The sequence below is a fragment of the Toxorhynchites rutilus genome, chromosome 2, assembly GCF_029784135.1.
Source record: "Toxorhynchites rutilus septentrionalis strain SRP chromosome 2, ASM2978413v1, whole genome shotgun sequence".
NCBI classification, from domain to species: Eukaryota; Metazoa; Arthropoda; class Insecta; order Diptera; family Culicidae; genus Toxorhynchites; species Toxorhynchites rutilus.
In genome coordinates, this window is record NC_073745.1 from 182534229 (window position 1) to 182558804 (window position 24576).

General features: G+C 39.5%; 1 protein-coding gene across 2 annotated transcripts in view; it reads left to right on the forward strand.

Annotated features, from left to right (window-relative positions):
• The window catches only part of LOC129768923 (G-protein coupled receptor dmsr-1-like), a 116297-nt gene that overhangs the window by 24954 nt on the left and 66767 nt on the right, over positions 1–24576 (forward strand). For both annotated transcript variants that reach the window (XM_055770865.1, XM_055770866.1), the window contains exons 2-3: positions 6088–6393; positions 10099–11027. In XM_055770865.1, the coding sequence (XP_055626840.1) occupies positions 6239–6393; positions 10099–11027 (1084 nt within the window). In that variant the 5' untranslated portion in view covers positions 6088–6238. The remainder of the gene's footprint in view (positions 1–6087; positions 6394–10098; positions 11028–24576) is intronic.

Below are 24576 nucleotides of genomic sequence, written 5' to 3' on the forward strand. Positions count from 1 at the left end.
CCATGTACGAACTTTGTATGTCTTGAGCTCTGGGTCATTTTCTTGACAAAACTTGAATCCTCAATTCCATCACATCTTGTTAACACTTTGCTTCATATTTTCCTTCAGGATGTAAACATTCAACAAGTAAACATTCTGATCCATTACACCATCGACAAAAAAAAACAAATTAAGCAAACCAAAAGTTTGTAATGTGCCTGAAAGGGCAACTTGAATGCCCAAGCAAAGAGGCACAGAGCGCAAACCGTTTCTCAGCAAAAAAAAAAATAGTGACTCCAATTTGATTATTCCAAACAGCATGAAACACATCAATGTCTTACTGGTAACATGTTATTTCCGTAGATGGGTCCTAATTTCATATTTTTGGCTCCGATTGTTATCGTTTCGTATGGAGGAAGCGTACGATGAATTGAATGTAAAAAAAATCTAAAAGTAACGTTTAAACATGATGGTGGTTAAGGGATGATATGAGGGTGCATGTATGAGGAATTTGGTTTTCATCGATGGTGTATTGGATCAGAATGTTTACTTGAACATCCTGAAGAAAAATATGAAGTAAAGTGTCAACAAAATGGGATGGAATCGAGGATTCAAGTTTTGCCAAGAAAATGACCCAGAGCTCAAGACATATAAAGCTCGTACATGGTTACATTACAATCGCTCAAAAGTTATTGATATTCCTCCACAATCTTCCGACATCAATCCCAGTAAAAAACTGAGAAAGTTATCCGTGTAGAAATGTAGAAATCCGTGTAGAACAGTGGAACCCGCGAGCGGATGATCCGCGGTGTGGGATATCCGCGAAAGCGAGTTCCATTATAATTCTATAGTGCGTCCCGAAATTAGTCAGTGAGAAGTAGACACTTGCTCTTTAGTTTTGAGTATGGCTTCCCCATTATCTAATCACTGGTGTACACGACCATACAGATGGATAGTTTAAGAATTTCTGTATTGATCAAACATAGTTTTCATGCTGAAGTATCTTCATTTCGTGTTTGCACCTCATTTTCAGTCGTTTATCGCGTTATCCGCGATTTTAGTTATTCGCGGTGACCTAGCCAGACTATTTCGCGGATAATCGGGGTACTACTGTAGTTGTATTGGTGAACCCGAGTACGAAACCGTCAAACATCACAGTGCGAAACTAACAGCTTTCGGGTTGAACCTAGTGCGAACCTAGATTGAAACTGAGTGAATATAAAACGTTTTGACAGCAGTTAGTTTGGCACTGAACAAAAACTAATTTGCTATTAGTGTTGTATAAATCAGTTGTTGATAGTTTGAAGAGCAAAACCGCACATCGAACTCGAATGATATTTCGTGTGAACCTCTATTTTATATATATTATTATTTATATATGTTCTTTCGCAGAAATTTTGAAGGGCGCTTCTCCACTGGCTCAAGAACAACAACCAATCAATACACACAATGTCTTCGCTACGTTGCCAGTTGACGAAATGGAAGCGGATACAGCTAACGGGGGCACGCCGTTTATTTCTCAAGGGAATCCCTGGCGCAAAAATGTGACCACTCCCAAAGTTCAAGGACAAGTCCCTCCGGTGATACCCCCTGTTAGTTTGCCTAAAAAAACGAGTGCAGCGGACAAGCAAAATCAGGTTCCTCCTGGCTTCCGTGGGAATGATTCACCTTCGAACGACCCAGCACTCGAGGGAACATCAAAAACCCCAAATGTCCCTGTTTTTCCGTCAAGTTCAACTTCCCAATCGGGATTTATAAAGTTATCTGACCTTGTGGATCAAATCTTCACGTGTTTTAATGTTTCCGACTCCATCAGAACCATTGTCACCGCAATGCTTCCAGTACTAAAGACAATTTTGCAGCAATTGATGCAAACATGGCCCCTCCTTGCAATGATTATCTCTCTTGATGTCTAATTTAAATAGAGAGGTCGGAGATATCACTGTTTTACAGTGGAATTGTCGTAGTCTTATGCCTAAATTGGATACATTCAAATTTCTAATTCATAAACTCAATTGTGATGTTTTTGCTCTGTCCGAAACCTGGCTCTCTTCTCAAAATAATCTCTCTTTCCACGATTTTAATATAATACGCTTGGACCGCGATGACAGATACGGAGGGGTACTATTGGGGATCAATAAGTGCCACTCATTTTTTAGAATTGACCTTCCACCTATTGGAGGGATCGAAGCTGTTGCTTGTCATGCAAACATCAGAGGCAAAGACCTCTGTATAGACCTCTGGTTAGCCGCAAGCAACTTGTTGACATGTGCTCACTCCTTCCTGAGCCACGATTGATCTTGGGAGACTTCAACTCTCACGGAACTGCCTGGGGGGAACAGTACGACTACAATCGTTCATCGTTGATATATGACCTTTGTAACAGCTTCAATATGACCGTTTTGAACACTGGGGAAACAACACGTGTATCTAAACCTCCTGCCAACCCAAGTGCTCTTGACCTCTCGCTTTGCTCGAATTCACTATCGTTAGATTGCAAGTGGAATGTAATTCAGGATCCCAACGGTAGTGATCACTTGCCAATCAAAATTTCTATCACCAATGGGTTGAATTCTTCTGAATTAATAAACATGGCATACGACCTCACAAGACACATTGACTGGAAAAAATATGCGGACGCGATTGCTCTAGCCATCAATTCCAGAGGTTTGCCTCCATTGGAGGAGTATAACTTCATTTCTCGTTTGATCTATGACAGCGCGGTTCGCGCTCAAACGAAATCCATCCCTGGTTCCACTATTCGTCGAAGGCCTCCCAATCCATGGTGGGATAGCCAGTGTTCCAAGCTTTATGGAGATAAATCGAATGCATTTAAAGCTTTTCGGAAACGTGGAACCATTGAGAATTTTCAAACGTATTTGGACCTTGAAAATCAATTTAAAAACATGATCAAAGGGAAAAAACGTGCTTATTGGCGAAATTTCGTGGGAGGTTTGTCACGAGAAACGTCAATGAAAAAATTATGGAAAGTGGCTCGAAACATGAGAAATCGCTCTTCATCCAATGAAAGCGAGGAATATTCACTTCGATGGATCTTTAATTTTGCACGAAAGGTTTGTCCTGATTCCGCTCCTGTGCAAAAAATTGTTCGAGATATACCACAAGATAGGTGCGATCTTGATTCCCAGTTTTCGATGGTAGAATTCTCTCTTGCTCTTCTTTCATGTAACAATTCTGCTCCAGGATCTGATAAAATAAAATTCAACTTGCTAAAAAACCTCCCTGATGTAGCGAAACATCACTTGTTGAATTTATTTAATCAGCTTCTGGAGCATAATGTTGTTCCGGATGATTGGAGACAAGTGCGAGTTATAGCAATACAAAAACCCGGAAAGCCCGCGTCCGACTTCAATTCGTACCGCCCAATAGCAATGATGTCTTGTATACGGAAATTGTTGGAGAAAATGATCTTGTTTCGCCTTGATCGATGGGTTGAAACGAATGGCCTACTTTCAGATACACAATATGGGTTCCGCAGGGGCAAGGGGACGAATGATTATCTTGCGTTGCTTTCTTCAGAAATTCATATGGCTTACGCCGAAAAAAAAACAAATGGCTTCAGTATTCTTGGACATAAAGGGGGCCTTTGATTCAGTTTCAATAGAGGTTTTGTCAGACAAATTACACTCTCGGGGTCTGCCGCCTCTATTGAATAATATGTTATATAACTTGCTTTGTGAGAAACATTTGAACTTTTCTCACGGAGATTCGGCAGTAAGTCGGGTCTCTTACATGGGCCTCCCCCAGGGCTCATGTTTAAGCCCCCTTTTATACAACTTCTATGTAAGCGACATCGACAATTGCCTTACACAAAATTGCAGCCTAAGACAACTGGCAGATGATGAAGTGGTGTCTGTCGTAGGATCAAACGAATCCGACCTGCAAGGACCCTTACAAGATACTTTGAACAATTTTTCAACCTGGGCCATTGGGCTAGGGATAGAATTCTCCACGGAGAAAACAGAGATGGTGGTTTTTTCTAGGAAGCATAAACCAGCAAAACCAAAGCTTCAACTTTTGGGTAAACCGATCACTCATGCTATGTCATTCAAGTATCTCGGTGTTTGGTTCGACTCCAAATGTATTTGGGGGGCCCATATTAGGTATCTGAACAAAAAATGTCAACAAAGAATAAACTTTCTCCGTACAATTACCGGCACCTGGTGGGGAGCCCACCCCGAAGATCTTATAATGTTGTATCGGACAACTATTCTCTCAGTGATAGAGTACGGCAGTTTCTGTTTTCAATCAGCTGCCAAAACACACCTCATTAAACTCGAGCGAATTCAGTATCTTTGTCTCCGTATCGCGTTGGGATGTATGCCCTCAACGCATACCATGAGTCTCGAGGTTTTGGCAGGCGTACTCCCACTAAAAGATCGCTTCAATTTATTATCTCTTCGGTTCCTCATCCGGTGTAAGGTTATGAACCCATTGGTGATCGGAAATTTTGAACAGCTGATCGAGCTAAATTTTCAATCTGGGTTCATGAGTCCATATCATGAATTCATCTCCGTGCAGGTTGATCCTTCTTCGTATATTTCCAACCGTGTTTGTTTTCCTGACTACATCAATTCCTCTGTACATTTTGATCTGTCCATGATGCAGGATATCCATGGAACATCAGATTATCTTCGATCGAGGATCGTTCCAACGATCTTCGATGCAAAGTATGGGGATATCAATTGTGATAATATGCACTTTACTGATGGGTCCTCTATGAATGAGTCCACAGGATTTGGAGTGTTCAACGAATTTTTTAGCACCTCCCACAGTCTTCAGAATCCTTGCTCAGTGTATGTTGCTGAATTGGCAGCGATACACTGGGCGCTGGACAGCGTCGCCTCCCGACCTGTTGAACACTATTACATTGTAACGGATAGTCTTAGCTCTGTCGAAGCTATCCGTTCAGTGAGGCCGGAAAAGCACTCGCCGTACTTCCTTGAGAGAATACGAGAAATTTGAGTGCTTTATCCAGACGCTGTTATGTCATTACCTTTGTCTGGGTCCCTTCACATTGCTCAATTCCGGGTAATGAGAGGGCTGACTCATTAGCAAAGGTAGGTGCAATTGAAGGCGATATTTATCAGCGTCAAATCGCCTTCAATGAATTTTATTCTTTAGTCCGCAAAAATACCATAGTTAACTGGCAACGCAAATGGAACGAAGATGAATTGGGCCGGTGGTTCCACTCGATTATCCCTAAGGTTAGCCTCAAACCATGGTTCAAAAGTCTGAACTTGAGTCGGGACTTTATTCGCACCTTCTCCCGACTCATGTCCAATCACTGTTCGTTAGACGCGCTACTCTTTCGTATTAATCTTGCCGACAACAATCTTTGTGTTTGTGGCCAAGGTTACCACGACATCGAGCACGTTGTTTGGTCATGCGAGCTGTATCTTGTCGCCAGATCGAATTTAGAAGACACCCTTCGGGCCCGAGGAAGGCAGCCCATGGTACCGGTGAGAGACGTGTTGGCTCGGTTAGACCTTGATTACATGTCCCAAATATATGTATTCCTTAAAGCTATCGATCTTCGTGTGTGATTGTCCTTATACCCTTAGTTTTTCCTTTTCCTTTTCCTTTGTGAGAGATCGGATCCCTTCTTAAGAATAAGATGAAATGTAAATACATATTAGATATAAGATAGGTTTAAGAATTGAGTGTGATGAGTGTGATTGAGAGTGTGAGTGTGATCATTGTCAACATATCCTCATATCCCCTCCTTTCCCTGAAGAAAATATGTCACCCTTCTAAACTCGAGTAGACCGCGAGTAATCGGTTTCCTATATTATTAACATTAAAATTAAGGAAAAATGTATATATACTAGTAACAATACAGTAAGGAGTTCGGCTCCTTTAAACCTATGTAACTGAGCCTGTAAAAATAAACGATTTAAATAAAAAAAAAAATATTTATATATATTGTATATGTTGCAAACAGGTTTACATTTAGTGATTCAGTGATTTTTTGAGATAACTTTCAAGTCTAACTTCGAAAATATCGTTTCAACTTGCCTCGGTGTATCTTATTCCAATTGCATAATTTAGCCATAAGTCGATTATTTTTCATTTATTTTTTTGCAGCATGAATTTCTGGCCTTGTCATAGAGACCAACTATCCAAAGACACTACGAAGTAGCAACAAGCAAAGAAGTGAAAATACAAGCGCAAATATGCAGTAATACAATTTGATTCGCAAAGAAAATCTACTCTTAACATACTGAAGTCCAGCAACATGCTGGAGGGAAGGATTAACATGACGGAGATAGATCAAATGGTGACAGATGAAACGGAACGCTCCAGTATCAGCAATGGCTTAGTTCGAACCAACGACACTACAAGTCATAAGATGCTTTATTGTGGACAAGGACTGGATGATTTTCATACAAGGTAATACTTAAACTGCTACTCGAACATAAAACTTTCCTATCTATTCACTAGTTCTATAATTTCCAAACACGAATGATTTTAATCGAATAACTTATAACGCTATCTGTTGCAAACATTCGCATTCGAAAAACTAGTTCAGTATTGTCATATTCGGAAAAAATCAGACATTTGGATGTAGATAGCTTTAGTTATAGTGCGAGCTGAGATTATCTACTTTGTTAAAAAAATAGGAATCATACAAGCGGTATCAGAGCTCCCGTGGCCGAGTGGTCAGTGGTTCACATTATCATGCGGGGGGTTCGGGTTCGATTCCCGTTTTGGTCGATATTTCGTTAAAGAAATTACTCTGACTTGAACTGTGTTCACGCTAGAATAGAGCTCGTCAATTAGAATACATTCAAGGTGTGTTATTTGGCATAAGAAAACTCAACTAAGTATTACTAATATAAATGACGCAAGTAATACCTACGTTGAGATGGCGTAAGTTCTACTGGGAACGTTAGTGTCATTCAAGAAGAACAAGCGAGGTCAACCGGACAGAGAAACGCTTAGTGATGATGAAAGACGAAGATGTCCAAAAAACTAATAGATAGATTTTTTTTTTCTATAATAGAGACTTTAAATTACAAAGTTCATTCGCAACTAGTATTGAAAAAGGCCAATCAATCAATGAAATTGAACTCACGATCGATCGCTTGGTAAGTGGATGCGCAGTCATTTAGGCTATGGAGATCGCCTTCTTGCATGGTTTTAACGTTCCCAGAGGGACTATTGTCATCTCAATGTAAGTATTACATGAGTCTTTTTTGTTAGTACTTAGGTGAAATTTCGTATGCCAAATAACAATATTCTGAGAGAAATCCCCCAGCCATAATGGGAATCGAACTCATACCCACGCATGATAATGTGTGACGCTAACCACGGGAGCACACGGAGACCCCCTACATAGTCTATTTCTGAAAAAATCCAAAAAATGCCGGATGGAACCATTTTTGTTCGGAACTCATTTTCAACCTAGTACAAATCATACCTACAAAGATGAAAAAAAACCAAAAATAATTATGCCCATAGGACATATCTTTCACACAGGTAGACAAAGCTGGTATATCATACGTAAAAACAACATACAGTCAATCGCAAAATTAAGTATACAACCCGTGTTGGTTTGTTATTTTTGAGTTTTTCAGGGTTAAAAAGTCAATAATTAACCTTTTGCGGTTTTATTAAATTTGGGCATGAGTGTCGTACTGGTCGGAATTATTTTTCCTTGAAAAATCAGTGATACATGCAAGATTATGTAAATGTAAAATTTTTTTTATTTTTTTGTGAACTATATATTAACACTATATTAATTTAACAATGTATTTTATTTGATGTCTTAATATAAAAATTATATTTCATAATAATTATATTACATGATTTGAAATCTTTGGAAACAGTCTCCAAGAGTAAATTATATGAAGTATTCTCAATACATGATTTTATTTTTATTATTTGTTGAATATGATACATTTTTACCATCGATGCAATTAATGTGTAATTAATGCTAGCAGTGTGTATCCGAAAAGATCAGCACTTTTCACTTTAAAAAACAAATTATTCAGATTAAAACATAAAATTATTCAGATGACATAAGACACTTATGCAAACAATTATTCTGTTCTTAAAGACAACTTCAACATAATTTGAACCAGTTACTCACACAATGATTCCGAAATGATCAGAACTTCTCACTTTAGATGAACAAATATTCTGTCGCTTGAGGCACTTATGCGATTATTCAAATAACATGACACATTTATGCAAACAGTAGTTCTGATACAATCTTTTCCATCACACCAAAGTGTTCAAATGGCTAAATTCTGCAGTTATGATCTTGTCCCACATTCCTATGCATTCTACGAACTGTGCGTTGTCTTGTGCGGGTGAATACTTTGTTTGATACTGAGTACTCATAGGGGCACCGTATTGATTCGTGAACAGGTTCACTAGACATCAAGCTTCGTTTAGGAATAGCATAAACTGAGTTGGTTGAGCTGGTTGAGTAAAATAAAAGATTAGCATGGTTTCTTGCTGTGGTGGCTGAGAGCAGACAAACGACCAGAACGGTAAAAAAGGTATGGTGGCTGAGAGCAGACGAACGACCACAAAGAGTTAAAAGCGACTCATATTCATCGTAAAATTGATCTATTTCACTCTCATGTAGTAATAAGAAAAAAATTGAAATGTTCACATTTCTACTTCATGTTTAAAAACAAACAAAAAATCTTCAATTCAGACGTTGGAAAATTGAGGGTACAGTTCAACTTTTTCTTGAAAAGAAAATTTAAATCAGTTCAGAAATATTAACAGATAACAAAAATCAATCTCCTAGTATTTGGTATGGCCCCCTTTGACGTCCAGCACTGTCTGCAAGGCGAGATTTTTGGTCACTGTAAACGAAATGCTCTCCCAGATCTCTTTAATCGTCGTTTCGAGTTCTGCTCCGTTCCCTGGATTTTTATTCTTCAGGAATTTCTTGGTTCCCCACCATAGATGCTCAAGAGTGTTCAAATCAGGTGATCGCGGAGGTGTTTTGAGTTGATTGGGACATCATAGAGTAGGCACTCCCGCATGATGAGATCAGTTTGCTTCGGGTCATTATCCTGTTGAAAGTATTAATCACGAAAGAGACCCGATTTCTGCACGGAACACTGAAGGTTACGATTCAGGATGTTCAATGAAGCCATCTTGTCCATCGCCGAATCGATAAACTCCATGATTCCAGTTCCAGAAGCCGCCATCGTACCCTACATCATCTGACTGCCGCCGCCGTGTTTTACTGTGGGAACCAAATGCTGAATCTAGAGCACCGATCCTGGTTCCTTCATTCGATTCAAATGGATTGGTTTTCATCTCAGCCGTATAAAGGACCTTGTTCCAGAACTCCTTAAGTCTGTTAACATATGCCTTAGCAAACTGTTGTCGTTTTTTCACATTCACCTTTGAGATGAAAGACTTTTCACGGCCAACACGACTTCTCAGATTGTTCCGGTATGATACCCGGAAGATTTTCCATGATTACTTCGTATTTCCACTTGTTCATGATTTTCTTTGGGTTCTTCCGAGTATAGCTGCTATTTCTACAATGTCTTTCCACGACAATTCGTACTTATTGTAATTGTAAGTGTAACTGTTCTTTCCTCTAATATGTCAATTTGGATAAAAACCTTTTTCAAACATCAATAAAAAACAATCACCAGCACTGCCCAAGCAGTGGTTAAGTGTTGACACCAAAGATCTTGTTTCTATGGCTAATTTGTTCGGAGAAATTTAAGGTGTGCACTCAATTTTGCGATGCCTAGAATAGAGATTGTTTTCAATTTTTAGGCATTAACAATTATCTGAAAACATTTCCCGAAATTTTATTGCACGTACAGCTAGTTAAATGTGTGAGTAATTAATATGCATCAAAGGAGTCAATGTATTCAAAATATTTTATATCAAATAAATGGAAAGTATCGTTTGTACATTTTTTTACACTCAATTTTGCGATTGACTGTACGTAAAAAACAACACACAACACTCCATTGCATCAGAGGTTTGTTTTTATTATTTAACTATAATTTCTCATACTTTGCTTCACCATCATTCAAACATAATTTTAAGATGAAATTTCCAAACCAATTTTCTGAAATGTTTTTCTTCTCAATTTTACATCCACAGCTATTCAGAAATTCATGGAATCCTGTGCTTACTGGTTTGTATATTCGGGAGTATTGCAAATACTTTAAATGTTATCGTACTTACGAGACGAGAGATGCGTTCACCGACCAACTTTATTCTCACCGGTTTGGCATTAGCGGATTTGTTGGTAATGTTGGATTATATTCCATATGCTATCTACATGAGTCCATATACACGATTTTCTCGCGAGGAACGCCTGACTTACAGCTGGAGTTGGTACGTCATGTTCCATTCAATATTTGCACAAATTTGTCACACCATCTCTATCTGGCTGACAGTGACGTTAGCCGTATGGCGCTACATAGCGGTAGCATATCCGCAGAAAAACCGCATCTGGTGTGGAACAACAAACACGTTAATCGCTATCGCCAGCTCCTACGTAATATGTCCGCTGCTAGGCATACCACTGTATTTATCATTCAGCATAAAACCACATGTTGAGCAACTTGGCAGCGACGGTAATCCCTTCAAGGTGATCAATAATGGAACCGCACGGAACATAACTCTCTACAGAACGCTTCCTTCCGAGTTGGCCGAACACAATCCCTCCCTGCTAAACGTCAATTTTTGGATATACAGTGTGGTCATAAAATTGATCCCTTGTATTGTTTTGACAGTGCTGAGCCTGAGGCTGATTGCTGCATTGTTGGAAGCAAAACATCGCAGAAAACAATTAATGGGTGGCAGTTCGAACATTACGAAGCCCGTAGGTGATGGGGAAAATGTTGGCTTGCAACGGAAAAAGTCAACTAAGAATATGGACAAGGAAAAACAAACGGATCGCACCACCAAGATGCTGCTTGCAGTACTTCTCCTTTTTCTAATAACGGAATTCCCACAAGGTATTCTGGGATTGCTGAGCGCAATCCTTGAGAAGCACTTTTTCTACAATTGCTATTTAAAATTAGGTGAGATTGATTGTATACATTACATTAAATATTCTAGGATGGTCCTTCTGCGAAAAGCCAGCATTCTGTGTCATGATTATTAGTGCAATCCAAATGTCTGACAGAAATATTACAAGCGCTCATGCATGTACTTCGGATACAGCTCTGTTTCGTTTCAGGAAAATGAATCGGTTTTAACACGAAATTTCCTCCCGTCTTGTTATACATCGCTTTATGTTTGATAAAGTGATTGATGGAAAATAAACAGGAAACAGCACGTTTCAAATTATTCGTAACGATCGTGTTGCACCTACCTGACAAACAATATCGCATTACGACGGAATGCATCCAAATGTTTAGATTCGAAATTATTTCAACCTTCACTGTGTTTACGAAATCGGTTTGTTTGAAACCGGATGTTTTCTTAGGCATATTGTTTCATGAACTTCTGTTGAATGAACGGATTTTGTGTAGTTGTGATTGCCCCGATTTGTCTTAAATAATTATAAATTTGTCTAAAATAATTATAAGCCTTGAATAATTATAACGAAACAAATCGGGGCAAGTGTTGAAAAAGGAATAATTAGAAAGAACACACGTACTTATTCTTAAGTGCAATGCTGAATTGTACCAATTGGAACGGTTTTGCTGTTATTTACTCGTGTTCATCGTCACGCTATATCACCGTGATATACATTCTGTCAAATTTGAATTTGTGTTTCTAACCCTTTCACTACGGTAGTGTACTCCGTCGGAGTGATACCGCTGTACAGTGTGAATATCGCGCTTAGGTAAACTGGTGTTCAGACTTACATCTTTGAAGTTTTATAAAACAACATATTGGAAGGTTTTGCAATTATTATCAAATTAAAAATTGTTTCAAAATAAAGTTCAAAATGTACCTTCACTCGAATTAATTCAATTCGGTTGAATATCTAACAGCTTGAAGGAGACTGGAGCGTAATTCCTCAATTATCGATTTTTATAACAAAATCAAATTGGAACGTTTTGCAGCTGAGTTATTCGCGATAGAAAAAGTTGATAAAGAGAAAATCGATCAAAGGAGAAATCAAAAGTGCCACTTACATCACTTTCCTGATGTCGTCTAAAGACGACGCTCGTACACACAGAAATGCTTTATTTATTATCTAAATTTCAATTATGCGATTTTCCTTATTTCCAAAACATCGACCAAAATATGATGAACGGTCTCGAGAGAGATATTTAATTTAAAATTACAAATTATACATTAAAGCTTCGACTACCCCAAAAAAATTGAAAGGGGTTGTGTCCAGGACACGACCGCATATTTTCGACGTAGAACTACACAATTATATTATGTAATCCACTTGTTTAACACTTCGAATATTATTTTAGAATGCATCGAAATTTTTATAATAGATTATGTTTTTCGTTACAAATAAATTTGACGAACGTCCTTTTACGTTTGATATAATGCCTAGGACTACCAAAATATTTGAACGGAAAAATTGTCAAACGATCATTGTATTTCACATTTCCCTCTGAAATTATTACACATCTCATGTTTACGTAATTCTCGAACCGCGAAAGTTCATTCACCTCTAGTATCTGAAATGACGATTTTCCCAGGCTTCTCAGTTTAAAAGTACGTTTTAAGGGAAACATAATCCGGTCTGCAAAGCGACAAGCGAGTACTCAACACCAAAAATGACCCCCGACTTGCATGCATTTGCAAAGCGGGTTCCCCCAGGCACATTAATTTTGACCGTGTTAGGGAAACACAGCTCAGTGGGAAAAAATACCCCCAACTTGCATGTTTTTTTTTTTTTTATCTGTATTATAGTGATTTTCAACTCATTTGGCTGGTTCGTCACTTTTACTTCCATTTTTGGAAGAATGTCGGGAGTGAGAATTGAACTCGTGACCTTCAGCGTGAGAGGCATGGATGTTACCACTACGCCAGATCGCCTCCTTCCCAACTTGCATGTTTTGACGAAGCTAATTCCCCAGGCACATTGATTTTGAAGTCCGTGTTAGGGAAACACAGCTCGGTGGGAACAAAAATACCCTCAACTTGCATGTATATTTGCAAAGCAGATTTCCACATGTACATCGATTTTGAAGTCTGTGTTGGAGAAACCTTAATCCAGGCCAATCAAAACTTGGCAGTTAGGGCGTTTAGAAAACGCTTGACATTTTACAGTTATTCAATTGTCCATCTCATGAAAAATAACATTTCATTGATTATGATAGACGCGTAGAAATATTTCCTATCAATTGATGCAAACATCTTTCCGATCTGTTAAGAAATGTTCGAGTTATAAGCATTCGAAATACGGGTAGGGTTAGCACACAAATCGGCAGAACAAAAAATGCAAATCATGAGAATTCGTTCACAGTGAAAATAGTTATCAACGTTAACTTTATTTCATAAAAATTTGACCTGTTTTCTGATTTGGCACCTTTCCTGAAAGACGTAGTTCTACGTCAAAACTAATCGAAAAAAGCTGAAACTCAATCGGACGGCATTGTAGTAGGTTTATTGAACCTTTCTTTTTAGGCACAAAGTCGATGTGTTTGTTGATCAGATACTACAATGCCACATTAGCAAAACGAAAAGTGGCTTTGTCCGGCCAAAATACATAACCAACAGTTTTATTGCTCTATACACACTTGGAACCAAAATTCTGTCCAAACTTCAAATGTGTATATTTCACAATTTATTACCAACTCAATTAGGTCGAAGAATTACTCGGAAATACCCTCAGCAGAAGCTGCTATGTAGAGCAAATTTATATTTCACATCAGGAGGCGTTGTAGACCGGCATTTGAGGAGCGCTGGGTGAAAAGTAGCTCTCGTCATCAAAAATGAATGGTTTTCTACAACCACTACCATTGCGATTTCAGTTGCATTATCTGTTCTCTAGTGTACCCTGGAAACGCTTCTTTTTTTATGTTTCAATGATGAGCCTGTTTAAAGTCATGTGGATAAACGGCTGTGAGCATTCGATTTTCAAGCGGCTTCGTTTCGATTTTTTCAATATTTATTTGTTGAATGCAGTCTGTAGCTTACGGATGTTTTGTTTTGTTCTACCAGAACTCGGTTACTGTTTTATTTTAAAGGTGAATAAAGTTCTAATGAATCGTTCTTTTGGAAACACCTTCTGATGACCATATGTCGCAATTTGTGAATGAAAAATTCTATCGTGGTGGTCTTTTTCGCAGCTGACACACGCAGTTACCACGAGTGATTATGTATTTGTTTCACCACCAACATTATCAGCCTTTAACAAAGCATACTAAAAACAATGCGTTCTTGTGACCAATACCACAAAAACTCTCCGCCTGACGGTATAAGACCCGACACAGTGAATCTTTTCACGATTTTTTTCACGTCAAATTTGAGAAAAAATACTGACCATCCGCTAACCGACGCATACGAAACCGATCAAATATGGTTTCAAAATATCGTAGAAACCTACGCCATTCGTCGTCATAATTTCAAGTAATATTCGTTCTCATGTCAACTTAGCACCTGTAAGCAACGTAATTGATAGGTTTGATTACGAAATAGTGCCTGTACTTTTTAGAACATTTGATTGCAGAATCGAATGGTTATTTTTCAGACATGGACAAATCATATTATTCGAAAGGGATTCGATAGGATGTGTTTATTTAACTGATTTTTCTAAAATTATTATAATAAACCTAACTACTCGATCTAAACCACAACCTTAATCTGTATGCACAGATTTTTTTTTTTGCAGACTTATCTCACTTCTTAACTAGGCAAACCTAGCCCGAATATTCACCTGCCTCCGGGCTCTGAATGCCAAAGGAGGACTAGGCTCTGCGAAATGCACCTATCTGCATGCCCGTGCTGGCTCTGTCCTGACCTAGGAATTGTCGTACAATCGCGAGGTGCTAAGGATGACCGACCTTTTGTTGCCGATCAATTCCTTCACCATGTTCAAGACCTTAGAGTCTTCGGGACAATTCCAGTTCCAGAGAGAAGGGCTGCAATAATTATTGGGATCTCCCACAATTTTTTGAGTTCCACGGCCAATGGGCGGTACTTACAAATTTTGCGACCGCAGTTTTTCTCCAGATTTTGGTTCAGTGGAATAGCGACATCGATGATGCGGTCTCTCTTGTCGTAAACCATTATATCTGGGCGGTTGTGATGGATCAAGAGGTCGGTCAGAACAGTGCGATCCCAGTACAGCTTGAAACGGTAATTTTACAGGACAGGTTTTTTTTATATAATAGTTTTATTTGAACAATGTATCTTAATAGTACTATACAATTCATTTTGTCTTCCCCTACCATATAGATATAAATGCAACAAATTTTATATAAATGAACCTCTGATAAGACTGATAAGGAGGTTCTTCCTCAATGTTCAAATGTGCAAAAGGGAGTTTAAGCGTTTGTAATAATGGAAACATTCGACTTATTAATCAATTTAATTATTTTCCACGACATTTTTTTAAAGTACTTTTGAATGTGTAAATCGAAGAAACATTTTTAAGCGCATTGGCAGATTATTAAAGTTCGAGATATATACAACCAAATCGAATATAATTGGTTCTAGGAATAATAGTTCTTATATTATTTTGATTTCGAGTTTCATAACGTTGTTATTCATAGAGTAACTGCAAGTCTATGTTGTGCTTTATCAATTTATTTTTTACTTTGTATATAAAAAGGGCCGATTCATAAAATTTAATTTGCTTGAAGTTCATCGCATTATTTTTCTTATACAGGGCTTTCCATTTCGGGCTTCCGAAAGTATACAGCCCTGCGCTGACAACCGTTTGACAAAGCTGTCAACCAAAGCGTCATATCGTTAGTTGAATGTCTGCCATTTTACAATATGGATCGTTTTAGCATCGCACAACGTGTTAATTTTGTTAAATTATACTATAAAAATGATGAAAAACCGGCAAATGTTTTTCGAGCATTACGGACGGATTTTGGTCGTCATGGACGGCCTATAGAGCACACAACCGCTAATGTAGTGCGTAAATTCGAACAAACTGGATCCGTAGCGGATATTGTGAAACCTGAGCATCATCGTCATGTGCGTTCGGCCGAAAATATTGCTGCTGTTGCTGCCAGTGTGGAGGATGACCCGAATGTTTCGATTCCACGGTGCAAGGTGCAAGTTCAAATGCAAAATTCATTGTGGCGAATTTTGCATTTGAACTTGCACCTACATCCATATAAAGTCCAACTGGTACAAAAATTAGAGCGTGGTGACCATGGAATGCGTCGGGCATACGTCGATTGGGTGAACGAACAACAGCAGCAAAATGCTGAATTTTCGCATCAAATTTTCTTCAGCGATGAGGCACATTTCGAGCTCGGTGGCTATGTGAACACCCATAATTTCCGTATATGGGACTCAGAAAATCCACACGTGATTGTTGAGAGGCCATTGCATCCGCCAAAAGTCATTGTTTGGTGTGCATTATGGGCTGGTGGAGTCATCGGGCCGTATTTCTTTGAAACTGAGGACGGCGAGACGGTAACTGTGAATGGTGAGCGCTATGGCCGCATGGTAACCGATTTTTTTCTGCCACAAATTGAAGATATGGATACGGATGACATGTGGTTTCAGCAGGACGGCGCCACGTGCCACACAACACGACCGAACATGGCCATATTGCGAATGAAATTTGAGGGACGCATAATTTCGCGTTTTGGTGATGCCAATTGGCCGTCCAGATCATGCGATTTGAACCCGCTAGACTTTTTTTTGTGGGGTTATGCGAAAAACCGTGTCTATGCCAACTCTCCGCAAACTCTTGAACATTTGAAAGACAACATTCGTGAAGTTATGACCGAGATACCGCCCCATATGTGCCGAAAAGTCATCGAAAATTACCTGCAGATTTGTGAGTTAACGTGCGCATATAACAGGTTTTATTTCTCTTTCATGGGTAGAATATGACTACAATGCCGAAGAATTCCAAGAAACTTTACTATTTTACGATGAATATGCTCGATGTGGAGATTTAATTTAAGATTTTGTTGTAATACTAGCCCTAAGTAAGTTACTGAAGCGACTCTTTCAAGTTCTTCTTTCCCTAGATGTAACATAAGGTTACGCATCAATTGTTAAACGGTTGTCATAAAACCATCGATTTAACAAGTTCAGGTCAAGCTGCATGTTTTGAGATAGATCTTCAATATTATTTGATTCGTAGACAAGTGCAGCATCATCAGCGTAAAGCTGAAGCTTGCCCTTCAGCGGTAGCTAAAATATATCATTTATAAAGACATTGAAAAGCAACGGGCCTAGTATGGAGCCCTGTGGTACTCCAAAATTGACCGTTCAATCTGAGCTGATATGGTCATTAATAACTACACGTTGTTGCCTACCAGTTAGATATGAATCGAGTAGTTTCAGAGCATTTTGCCTGATGCCATAGTTTTCTAATTTTAACAGTAGCAGACAGTGAGGTACACAATCAAAGGCTTTCGACACATCTATGAAGATTGCGGAACAAATTTTTCGTGGTCGAGGCAATGTTGGATTTCATTAACTAGATTTACAGTGGCACTGGTCGTGTTTGATTTGGGCTGGAAGCCCACATTTTTGTTGATTATGTTATGGCGTATAAAATAGCTATTTATGATATCATTGAGTAAGTTTATATCTCCAACGCACAGCATTTTATCTGTGCTTTCGAGTAAAGAGTCCAGATAATCGACACTATCTTTGAAACTAGCAGCATATTAATGCTTGGGAAGTAAATTATTCTCTATCAGATCAGAAGGGCCAAGTGCAGTGTAACAATATAAAAGTTTGAATGAAAATTTCTACTTCATATTGTTTAATTACCTAACAGCCCAGCAAACATTAAATCGCATAACAAGCGTATATATAACATCATATGCCCTAAAATTTGGTTGGCATATAATGCGCCTAACTGGCATATGCATGCAAAAGTGGAGGCCATATACATACATGGCAAATGCTTACCGAATTTGTTTGGATGAATATGCAACTTTGACCGTCGATTATGTTGAAATTGAATTGCGATCTAATATGAATATATTAATGAATTGTCAAAGCACCAAATACGACTTTTGCCATACTCATATACGATTTATTACGGAACTACCTTCCAAGTATTCTTCATTTCTTAATATTTCATACGGCATAGATTGATGAACAAAAATACAGGCTCCACCACCTGGTAGGTGGACAGCAAACTACTACTACTATGAAAGGTTCATCCAGAGAGAGTTCCTTGGGTATACCATCAATTACGATTTCTTGGGTATACAATCAATTACGATTTCGTTTTTTAATACACTTTGCTCAGCAAAACGAAGTCGCCTCTGCGAGACCCCAACTGTCTTATTCAGGATCAGGAACTGGTTGATAGACAAGTAGACGATAGACACTCATCCATGGTCAGTCTATTGTGTCTATAAGACATGGCGCTTAGCACTAACACAAATCTGCCTACAATAGACGAATTCAGAGCGCGAAGTTTTTTACTAATAGCTGGCTATATCATAATTCACCAATTATTAACTGTCACTCTATGATAGGACACAGTTACGAGCTTAAAGAAAATGTAACTTTGCTATATTTCAGTACGTACTTCCACGGAAAACTTTTGATTTCGAGGAGCGGTATATAGAACGCGAGTATACTCTCAGTGTGCACTCAAGATTACTTACTACCTCGTGCATTTATTACACTTTTCAACTAGGGTATCCTGGCTGGCTCTTTCGTTAGCCTCCGTTGTTCTCATCCAGGGCATTTGGTTCAGCATGATCACAAGAATATAATTCTGAACGCGTTGAATCACAATCAATATGGTTTAGTGTGGAGTACCCCGTCGAATGCTTCTCCTTCTATTGACTGCTCACGATCACTTTTTTCGACTGCTTCCTCGGCCTTACTCGGTAGATTCTGTTTCCATGGATTAACGCAGATCAATCCAGTACTGAACAGGAATGGCTGCTTGCTCGATCTAGTGCTAGCAAATGATGCTGCTTTATTAAGGTGCTCGATCACCGAGGCCACCGATCCAGTTATCCCGCTCAAAACCGATCATCCAGCACTTGAAGTTGACGTCAATCTACCGACGCCAACTGGATTTGAAGATGTAGCAGATCTGACTTGCTTAAACCTCCAGAAAGCTGTTTACGCTGCATTACATCAAGCAATAGCTCAAGTCGACGGGGAATTTCTGGAGACCATCGAGGATATGGACGCTGCCGTTGCCAGGTTTACTGATGTCATGACTCGTATCATCGCTGATTGCGTACCTGTGTGGACTGTACGGAAACCAGTCTGTGGCAATAGACGACTGGGGGAACTCAAGAGATTACGATCCTCTGCTCTCCGGCGTTTCTGTGGGCTGCGCTGTCCATTTGCTTAGCAGGAACTGAAACGGACGAGCAACGAATACCGTTTGTACAATCGCTTCCGGTATAAACAGTATACGAGGCGTATGCAGGGAAATCTCGGTAGAAACCCGAAGCTTTTCTGGTCCTTTGTCAACTCTAAGAGAATGGAAGAAGGCTTGCTCATAAACAAGTTTCTGGTGAACCACTCGATTAACACTGCACTCGAGAAATGCATTCTCTTCGCTGCTTACTTCAAACGAGCATTCAATTACAGTTCGTCCTCCGGAATGCAAGTTGCTGCTGTCGTTAGAGGCACTTAAACCAACGTATTAAATCTCGACATCTTTTGAGTTACCTGTGCTATTGTGAAGGCTGCGATCCGCAATTGAAGTATTCTTTGACTCCCGGTCTGGACGATATCCCTTCTTGTGTACTGAAAAAATGTGCACCAAGTCTTGCCTACCCTTTATCGTTCCTATTCGACGCCTCTCTACAGCAGAGTATGTTTCCTTCGCTATGGAAGCAGTCAGTGATGCTTTAAGTACACAAAAAACGAGACAAACGTCACATAGAAAACTACCGAGGAATCACAGCACTTTGCGTCTGTTCGAAAGTTTTCACAATCATTGTCAATGATGCTGTGTGTGGAGCCGATCTGATGTAGTGGTAACATCCATACCTCTCACGCTAAAGATCATGAGTTCAATTCTCACTCCCGACATTCCTTACTAAAATGAAACTAACCAAAAGTGTTGAATGTCACAATAATACAGAAAAATGATACTGTGTTTTCCTAATGCAAGAACTATCTTTCATCGGATTAGCACGGTTTCTTCGCAAAAAGGTCTGTCGCAACCAATTTGGTCTACTTGGTTTCCATCAGTTTGCGCAATATGGAGCAAGGTACACATGTGGACGCAGTGTATACGGATCTTGAGGCTGCTTTCATCCACCTCGATCACAAAATCCCTCTAGCAAGGCTGAACAAACTAGGGATTTCATCCAGACTTACGACATGGTTCAACTCGTGTCTAAAAGATCCTTCTATATGTGTGTCAAAATCGGACCTGCGTAGTCTGCGACCTTCGACTTGCGATCCTTCGGGAGTGCCTCAAGGAAGCAACCTAGGTCCATTGTTGTTTTCACTATTCATCAACGATGTATCCTTGATACATCCAACTGGATGCCACTTATTCTACGCCGATGATATGAAAATCTATATGACAATCAGGAACACACTAGATTGCCATAGGCTTCAGGATCTGGTCAACCGTTTTGAAGAATGGTGTTTGGGAAATATGATGTCTCTCAGTATCTCGAAATGCAGCACTATTCCGTTTCATTGAAAAATAAAGCCAATTGTGTTTAGTTACTCCATTTTTGGCCAAGATCTGTCGCGAGTGAGCCACATCCGTGAACGTGACTGCTCGCTAGTTCGATCTACACTGGAGTTAATCGGAGTTGTTTGGTGCCCGTTTCAAGCTAACTGGATTTTTAGGATTGAGTCAATTCAGCGAAAATTTGAACAACATGCTTTCCGGAATCTTCCATGAATGGATCCACTAAACTTGCCATCCCTACGAGGATCGTTGCCAACTTTAGGAACTGGAGACGCTGGAAAGGAGACTTTTCAACATCAGGCTATGTTTGTCGCCAAACTTTTGACTGGAGGACTGCCCTGCACTGTTGGTGCAAATTAATATGTATGCGGCTGAACGTATTCTTCGTGCCAGAAACTTCTTGTATCTAGAAGGACGTTGAAGTGTGAACTATGCTTTGCACTATCCTCTTCGTTTTATGTCAGTCCGTTTCAATGGTGTGTTTAATATCTTTAATATCTCTTCGGACACCTTCTACAGACGACATGAAATATAAACCCCGGACAAGCCAAAAATATGCTTTCAGACAAAATGACGCCTGTTTGGAAAAATGACTTCTGTTCTGACACGTTCTTGATATCGAATCCATTTTTTTCAAATTAGTTAGAAATTAAATTTGTATAAATTTGAAATCAATCAGTTCACTAGAACTTGAGATATTGAGTACACCAGCTGGAAAAAGTAGTTTCGAAAAAACGTGTTTAATGTTTTGAGTAAAGGTAGTACCAGATTAGATATCGCGTCACTAAAATGGCTACTCGTGCGAAAAATCATAACTCGTATTCTCACAGACTTTGCGGGTCTCTGTAATATTGCTATTGTGTATTATGAGGCGTTGTTAGTATTTATTTAACACGTTGAGCTTTTTGGTAGAAAAGCGCTGGCTGACTGGGACTGACAGTTACAAAATAAGAAAATAAAAATATATACGGTTGGTTTTCGACGTTTACAGAAAGTGACTACATTCTAGTCGAATATCTGACAGTTTTCTATTTATACCGACACTGATACTGTGCAAACGCTCTTGATGCGCGCTGAATGGAAAGCGGAGCAAGGAAAAGGGGCTAAACGTGTTAAAAAAATAACATAATTGAATGAAAAAACTCCAGAAGATATTTTTTATTTAACTTCATTCTGTTTTAATAGTCATTTGATTCAGCCCTCTCATTGATTCTCGGTCTATCAGAAGTTTAACCCTTTCACTACAGCAGTGTGCTCCGTCGGGGTGCTACCGCTGAACGAAGCATTGCGCCGAAAAGTATGCATATCGCGCGGATGTGATCGTAATTTATTTATTTATTTAATTGTTATCAACAGGCAGTATTTCGCCCTAATGATTTCATGAAAATTTCTAATTTGCCCAATAAAATGTTGCCGGACCACATTTCTCGAATAATGGAAGTCGAATCCAGATGCTACTCTGTTGAACAGACGTTGAAGGCTTAACAGCGCTGAATTGTATCCATGGTTGGTACGACGGAAAAGCACTCGGAGGAATGCGTGGTCCCGTAGAGCTCTAGGCTGAATCGAAAGGTTGATGTTCTCCAATATCTCTGGGCATTCTGTCCTAGCCAATAAAACATCATACATAAATAATACGCGGTTCATATCCCTTCACACGTATAGCGTATCAAGACCCATTAGTTGGCCGTCGACTTTTATAGCTAGGTAACTGATGTGGATTACTCCAGGGCAATCGTCTCAGAGCGAATCGAACGAATCGCTTTTGTACGGATTCAATCCTGTTGATTCCGTTGAGATAGTGCGGATACCAAATTACTGCACAGTATTCCAGGCTTGAGCGAACTAAAGCACTAAACATAGATCTAAGGCAGTATACATCGGTGAAGTCCCTCGCGGTGCGCATGGTGAATCCAAGACTACGCGAAGCTTTTCCAACTACGTAGTTGACATGTATTTTGAAGTTGAATTTGCAGTCTAAATACACTCCTAGATCCTTCACACAGTCGAGTTAAGTTAACGGAGCATCGTCAAGAGAATAATTGTAACTAAAAGGATCTTTTCTTCTTGTAAAAGTAATCGTGGAACATTTGCTTGGATTCAGCGTCATACGATTATCCACGCACCATTTTTGGAAAGTTTCTAATTGTCGCTGGAGAAATAAAGCGTCAGCTTCCGACTTAACGTGGAGAAATAATTTCATATCATCGGCGAACGAAAGATGAGGGCACTCCAGCACTAAATTTACGTCATTGTAGTAAATTAGAACTATTAGAGGGCCGAGATAACTCCCCTGAGGTATTCCTGATGTAGCAGAGAATTCTGCGGAGAAGCACTCGCCAATTTTGATCGTGAGGGAGCGACCGATCAAGTATGATGTGAGCCAATGTAAAACATTGCCGCTGAAGCCTAGCTTGTCCAATTTGCGCACTGTAATATCGTGGTTTATTTTGTCGACAGGTCGGTGTAAATGGTATCCGTTTGGGTCACATCACTACACATTCCGTCAGCAATATATGTCGTGAACGATAGCAGATTCGTTGAGGTGGATCGCTTCGGCATGAATCCATGCTGATCGATAGATATATAATGCTTACAGTGAGCGAAAATCGATTCGATGACCACAAGTTCAAATAGTTTGGAAACCGCGCTCAGAGCAGAGATTCCTCGGTAGTTGTCGATGTTTCTTCTATCACCTTTCTTATGAACCGGAAAAATGTAAGCCTTCTTCCAAAGCAATGGAAAGATGCCCTTAGACAAAGAAAGTTTGAACAAATGGCATAGTGGAAATAATAACTCTACTGCGCATTTTTTTCACGACCGATGCTGGAATTCCATCTGGTCCGACAGAATTCGAGGATATCAATTTGCTGAAGCCAGATTTAAGCATTTCGTTATTCACGATGATTCGGAACAACGAACTGTTCAGTATTGGGACACTTCTCGTGGCTCTCGAGAGCTGGTCTTGAGACAGATTCTCGTTCGAGAAAGTACCAGAAATCTTCGCTGAAAAGAGATGGCAAATTCCCTGGATATTCATCGACGTATTTCCAGAATAGTTTAGGATTGCTCTTGAATTTCCGCTGAATACCACGTAGGTAGATTACATGGCATCGTTTGCTTGTTCTTTGGTATTGACGGTTCAGTTGTACATATTTTTGCTTCAAAGGTGGGAGATGGTATTTAGAGTATTTTCTAAGCGCAGCCCTCTTAGCCGTTTTGAGTCGGCGAAGCTCGATGGTTTGCCACGGTTGGTGACCGGATGAACATATGATCTTCTTCGGAATATGCCTGTCGATTAGATAGTTCATAATGTTAGTGTAGGTTAGGACTGCAGCATCGACGTCGTCCTTGTCCAAAACTTCACTCCAATCAAAGTATAAAAGCACATCAACCATACTATTAAAGTCAACACTTTTAAAATCATAGTGGACGGCGGTAGGAACGATGCTGAAAATGTTCGTACTGGTTTTTATAGTGAGATAAAGTGAAGGATGATGAGGTACTGATTTCACCATAGCCACAGGTGCTACCGATAATATCGGAGCTTCGTCTGGTTTACTCACGAAGCAGAGATCTATTCATTCCTAATAGAATTGATTTGTTGAAGCAGATTATAGCTGTAACCGTCTAGTAAAGCGTTCGTCCCACCATGGAAGGTTGACTGGGTCGAATCAGCGTACAGAAATCTTCCAGATCCAATTTGGATGATTGAAATTACCAAGTACAATAATTTCGCCAGCTGGAAGCGCACCTAAAGCTATTGCCGACACCGATTGTACTTGCGCATCGTTCAATGCAACGTCTCGAGTACGATCAGGAGGAATATAAGCAGAGGTACAGCTTTCAAACTTCTAGTTTTATTGAAATCC